At 45.2% G+C, this 6,000-nt stretch overlaps 1 protein-coding gene across 1 annotated transcript in view; it reads right to left on the bottom strand.

Moving 5' to 3' along the window:
- Positions 1–6,000, bottom strand: part of LOC310791653 (integrin alpha-11-like) — a gene marked incomplete at its 5' end in the record, with an annotated part of 85,784 nt that overhangs the window by 68,096 nt on the left and 11,688 nt on the right. Inside the window, one exon of the mRNA XM_083653303.1 lies at positions 4,633–4,747. Within this exon, the coding sequence (XP_083509429.1) occupies positions 4,633–4,747 (115 nt within the window). The remainder of the gene's footprint in view (positions 1–4,632; positions 4,748–6,000) is intronic.

Here is a 6,000-nt window from a genome sequence, read left to right as displayed (position 1 = left end):
ATGCGCCGGGGACAGCAGTGTTGGAGAGGAGACACATTGAAATAAAGAGTTCATTGAGGAGAACACGTTGTCTTTCGTATTTTCTGCCATAGGCATTCATTTAGTAAAAAAAAAAAAAAAATTGAAAATATTGAAAATATTGAAAATTTTCTAAGTATTAATAAAATCGATAATCGATAATTGATCGTTAATTCTCACCGATTATCGATTCTGGAAATTTTTCAAAATGAACATCCCTAGTTCGCTGACACTAGCGTCCCCGGGCTTTAGGTTATATGGGAACATGGCGGTGTGTGGTGACAAAGGAACGCTGCGACTTCTGTCACCTGGCAGCTACGATCGGTTTGTCACTTCACCCACCAAGTGTGTCACATCAACTCCCTTCCTGTACGCACGCGCACACACGCACACACACACACGCGCGCACACACACACACACACACACACACACACACACAGTGGAGAGCTCGCAATCATCAGCTTAGGCTGAGTTTCCATATAGCGCCATGCAGCGTCCTTTCCTCATTAAAAGCAACAGGAAGTGACCACAGGGCGCACTAAAGGCGGTGGCGCTGCAGCCCGCCGACGTTTTTCTTTCCGTCAGAGCGGAGCGCTTTCAAAGGGGGAGAAATGTTCAACCTGACAGAAAAGAGCCAGGTGACGTCGCAAACCCAGCCGACGAATCACGATCCCAGAGAGACGCTGGGCCGTTTCCCGTAGCAACAACAAACATGGAGGAAGTGAAACAAGACGGTGGAGAAATAGGACGTAATCTGTGAATTGATGTTAGGCTAGTGCCTAGTTCCTCATTGCGTGGCTCGCGAGACGCTGGCGGCTCTCGAAGCTTTAGTTGGCGACTAAGAAATTACAAACAAAAAAAAAATCCCCTGCTCTCCCCAAAATTTAAATAAAACTTTATGGCATATTATTACAATACAACAATACTGGTGTTGACAGTGTTGACAGTAATAGAAGGTGCCAAATCATTCAAAACAATAAGCATTTTGCTTTTAGGAGCATTGTGCCAGTGTGCAGCGCTGTTCCAAAACGTGTCAACGTGTGTCGTTGCCTGGGAAACGCACATCCCATAATACAACTGTTCGCATCGCATCCCATAATAGTATGATGATACTTGGGATGCCATTGCGAACATAGATGTGAACAGATTAGCTAAAACTTTAGCGTCGCGAGCGATGGTCCCCACCGTTGCGGTCGGGGTACGTTTCGAAATCCCTCCAGGCCTGAAAGATTTTCTAAGGGAAACTGGTATATATGTGTGTGTGTGTGTGTGTGTGTGTGTGTGTGTCTGTGTCTGTAAAACAATAAAACAAAAAAATGGTAGGCAGATGTGCTTGGTTGGGGTGGCTTTTGGTGTTTTGCAGTAAAAGTGGCTCTCCTATTGACTTTGTCCTGCCAGTGCGGCTCTCATCGAAGAAATAGTGAGGATCACTGGGCTAGTGTAACAGCGATCGTATGTATGGATTATATCGGACATGTAGCCTATTGGAAGTATCTGTTACAGTAAGCATTTGCTTGTTGTGCACAACATTGTTTTGTCTGTTAGAAGTGCTAACCAGCTGATTACTGAGCTAGCAGCTGCTAAGCTAACGTCAGGTATTGTTTCCGTGATCTGCTTTTTATTATTTCTCCTCACAAAAATCAAAACTCTTAACTGCTAGTACTACTGTATGTGCACACATGCCCTTAGCCTATTTAACTGACTCTCTGATTTACTGTAACTATATGACAATCAGCCAGTACAGTACAGTGGTTGTATTGCCAACGGCAATACTCTAAAGCCTCTTTTAGAATGTTTTTTTTTTACTTTTACGCACACTCACACACACACGCACGCACACACGCACACTCACACTCACACACACACACACACACACACACGCACACGTGCGCGGTCAGCCTCATTCCGACTACCAAACAGTGTGTGAGTAATCTGCCAGGAAGGTCCGTAAACGTCTCAGCATGGGACAGTAAACACACTTTGAACTCAACGTTCACCATACACACTGGTGCCTTTGTATTAGTGAGTTAGTGCAATAGTCCTCAGGTAACCAATTAGTCTAATACGATAGAACAGTTCTGTGAAGGAAATTATGAAAGATAAATAAATACCTCTGATAATGACCAACTTTCCATTTCTACCACAGTGCTGTTACAACACGAGTGCCATCAGGCACAAATAATTCTGCCTATTCATTGGCGGTGAGGAGTGTGAGCCTTGATACGTTCGCCAAGTGTACAACATGATAAAAGGAATATTTGAAAATCCAAAAGTATAAAGATCGGGAATGGTAGGATAGTTTTTAAAAGAATTTACAATTTTCATTTATCATGTTATCCAGAACGACACAATAATTGCCATAATTGGCGTCAATATAAGTGGCCAGACAGTTCAGAATGCTATGAAAACAATAAAAAATGCTATAACATCAGTCACGAAAGTAAAGTACATCCAACAACAACGATAAAAGAACAGTATGAAAATGTTTCTTTGTTGGAAGCAGCTCAACCGCAATGATGGGAAGCTATTGGAACTCAGTACAGGGGGGGAAAAAACATACTGTATGCAATGCATGCATATTAATATATACATACATACCTATGTGTGTATAATACTCGTGCACATCAAAAGTGTGTGCATGCACTCGCACAACTTGATTTGCACACGGGCCACACACACACACACACACACACACACACACACACACACACACACACACACACAGAAGCAGCGCTGCAGCTGGGCATGCCTCCAGCACAGCGCTGCCGGCGGGCCAACAGACATACTGGAGATGCCAGAAGCGAATTTGGGCCACCGCACAGTGCCAATTGGCCTAATAACAGTGTGCATAAGAAGTCAGGGGCTGCTATGAGGTAATATGATGAATGTGAAATATCCATCCGTCCAGCTACCAGACGAAGAAAAGTTGTGTCGCAAGCACAAACGCATGGGGGAGGAGAACGTTGGCACAAACGCATGGGGGAGGAGAACGTTGAGAGCGCTAGATCACTATCTGTCCTGGGAATAAACCAGAGACATCTTATCATCTCACTGCCAAGCAACACAGACTGCACTGACTTATGTTTTACAGTAGTCATGTACTTGACCTTTTCATCTTAACCATAGGCCACCCGACTCATTTCTGGCATTTACACAGAAGCAGCAATAATATACGTTCTCAGATGCTAAATTGCTTGTCTGCTCTACATATGGATAATGAAGGTTTAGCTTGTGGCTGATGGTCAATACAGACTCACTAGATGGTTAAGCTTAAGAGTATGAATTACTGTAGGTACTTTGGAGAAATATTCCTGCTGTCGTGGTAGAAATATAATTTGAAGTAGCTAGCTTAGGCATAACTACGGAACTTAGTTGTACCTTGGAACACCTTGAGAACAGGTTTAAGTTGGCATATGTGTGGATGATTTTAACTTTGGTCGGTCCTGACTTGAATTTTCACAGAATCTACCTTCTCACTTAAAACAGGGCTATAGTGAATGAATTAATAATACATTCATTCATTCATTGAACCTTTTTTACCTAACGAAGGGTGTGATCTTGAAAATCACCAACAACAATAGCTTGACGATATACAGTATAGTAAGTTGACGCGTCCCAGCGCATGCAGTAGTATGTATACTTGAACCGAAACCCCTGGCTCCCCCTGGCCAGTGACACTTGGGAATAGACTAGGTGACAACCAAGTATAGTTTGGTGACAAGCTGGAGAGACAGTTGACGGTCGGAGAGACGGCATCCGGTACGGGATGGGTTTTAGCACCCCAGCCTGGCTCTCTCGTGAGGGAGAAATCCACAAACGCTACGGATTAGCCTCCTGAAAATCTGCGTAAACATCGGCGCGGCCTGGGGTCCTTCAGGCTAGAGCGAGGTGCTCGTCGCAGGTGTATGACGTGCAGCGCGCAGGCCTCCTTGAGGCATCCTCCCTGCCCATGGTACGGCATGGTAGGATTGCCTTTTGCCACAGGAGGTTCTGGTGAGACGAAGGAGGTGCCCGGCCTGGAATCACCCCACAGGGCCTTAGACCTCCATGCACCGAAGGTCTCACAATACTGCGGTGTAGCACTAAACTCTATTGCAGCGGATTGGGCGTGATCAACCCTTCCGCAGGCAACGTTGCAGACAGAGTAGGAAGGCTGATCCGTGAGCGGCTGCTTCTGGGACGCGGGTCGGGGTCGTAATCGGCCTCGGCTGGGTCTACTGGGCGAGGGTGTATGATGTTGACAGACCCGAAACACCCCACGACCCCAGTTAACATCACTGATGACGCGTCCCAGCGCATGCTGTAGTATGTATACTTGAACCAGTTGGAACCATTTCGTTATTGTTTACAAAAGCATGAACAACTCGGGTGTTCCTTCAAGTTGTGCACGTGATTTAGAGAAATAATTAACTATGTGCAAACCACGAGTTAGTGTAATTGGGCTGGTACAACACCTTAACGCATTGATACCTGATGCAGCATTTACGTGTATATCCCTCATTTGTGTGTGTATCCCTTTAAGACTGCGGTCTTAAAGGGATACACACACAAATGCTGCATCGGGTATCAATGGGCTAAAGGAATAGTGTATATGCAGTGTATAAGTCCCTTACCACTTTTCTCCCCCGGCGGCCACATGTTGCTGAACAGTGTATCCAAACTGGGCCTGCTTGGGACCTTTGATGAGCCGGTAGTTTTTTGTGTCGATGTTGAAACAGTCGTGGAATCCTGGAGAACAAGACAATGAGAGAAAGACAGCCATCGTCATCATCAGCAGCAGCATCATCATCATCAGCAGCAGCAGCAGCAGCAGCAACAGCAGCAGCAGCAGGCTGGAGGAGAACGTTCTATTTAACACCAACATCTCCACCAGTGACCACCAAGCACATTGAGACATGCTGGTGATAAGGAGATATGTTATGATACGGCTTGAGGTGGGGGGGATCATAGTCATGACATCAGTCTGAGAGGAATTCCTTATATATTATTATATATATACAGGGGCGGACTGGGATCATAATTCAGGCCGGGCATTAGATACCAAGCAGGCCAGGCCGATACGGGCCGACGTGACCCAATTTGGGCCGTTTGAAGCCAGATTTGGGCCGTTTGAAGCCCAATTTGGGCCGAGTCCAATTTCACAATGAGATGCACCCACTTTAACCCTGAATAAAGTAATAAACCCACTAGTAAACCAGTAGGCGGCGCCTGGCCTGCTGTTCAGTGAGTGGCCTGACTGCGGGCACACTTTTTTTTTTTTTTTTTGCAGGCCAGGCCACCGGGCATTTGCCTGACGTGCCCAATTATGCAGTCCGCGCCTGTATGTATGTGTATATATATATATATATATATATATATATATATATATAATAAGAATATATTATAATATATATAATTATATTATATGAGAGACCAACTGTAATGTTACACTAGGCACTGTCACGTAGGGAGAGACTCAGTTACACTAGACACTGGTGTGGGATGCTGCTAATTGTAGGCTGGGTCGAATACCGGCCATAATAATTCCTAGACAATGACATTAAATGTTGTCTTATTGTTGTCTCAATTAGTGACCTACGTTAAAAAACCTTTTGTAACAGGCTATATAAACTGAACTGAACCTGAAGTCCAGGAGGATTTAACTGTGACTACTGGAGCTGAGTGCACCAGCTGGGCGTACGCCTACATGTAGGTGTAACGCTACGTCCGACGTAGAACTCAAAGTTACGACTAACTTAATTTTATGACTAGTGCACCATGTAGTCTTAAGCCCTGTATGCGCTGCGCCTGGGTGTAACTTTTACGTCTGGTATGGAGCAGGCGTAAAAGTTACACCCAAGGCACTGACAGCTGTCTCATCTTGATCTGCGCTGTCGGGACTGACAGCTCTGTGCTGTCAGTGCCGTTCAGTCCTGTGATGCGGGGGAATCTTCTCCAAAAATATCGATCGATATGTGTGTGACGTTTTGGGCGCAGGACCT

This window comes from Poromitra crassiceps, assembly GCF_964638095.1.
Source record: "Poromitra crassiceps genome assembly, chromosome: 16".
Classification (NCBI taxonomy): Eukaryota; Metazoa; Chordata; class Actinopteri; order Beryciformes; family Melamphaidae; genus Poromitra; species Poromitra crassiceps.
Note: the sequence above shows the minus strand (reverse complement) of the source record. Positions and strands in the feature narration are given on the sequence as shown.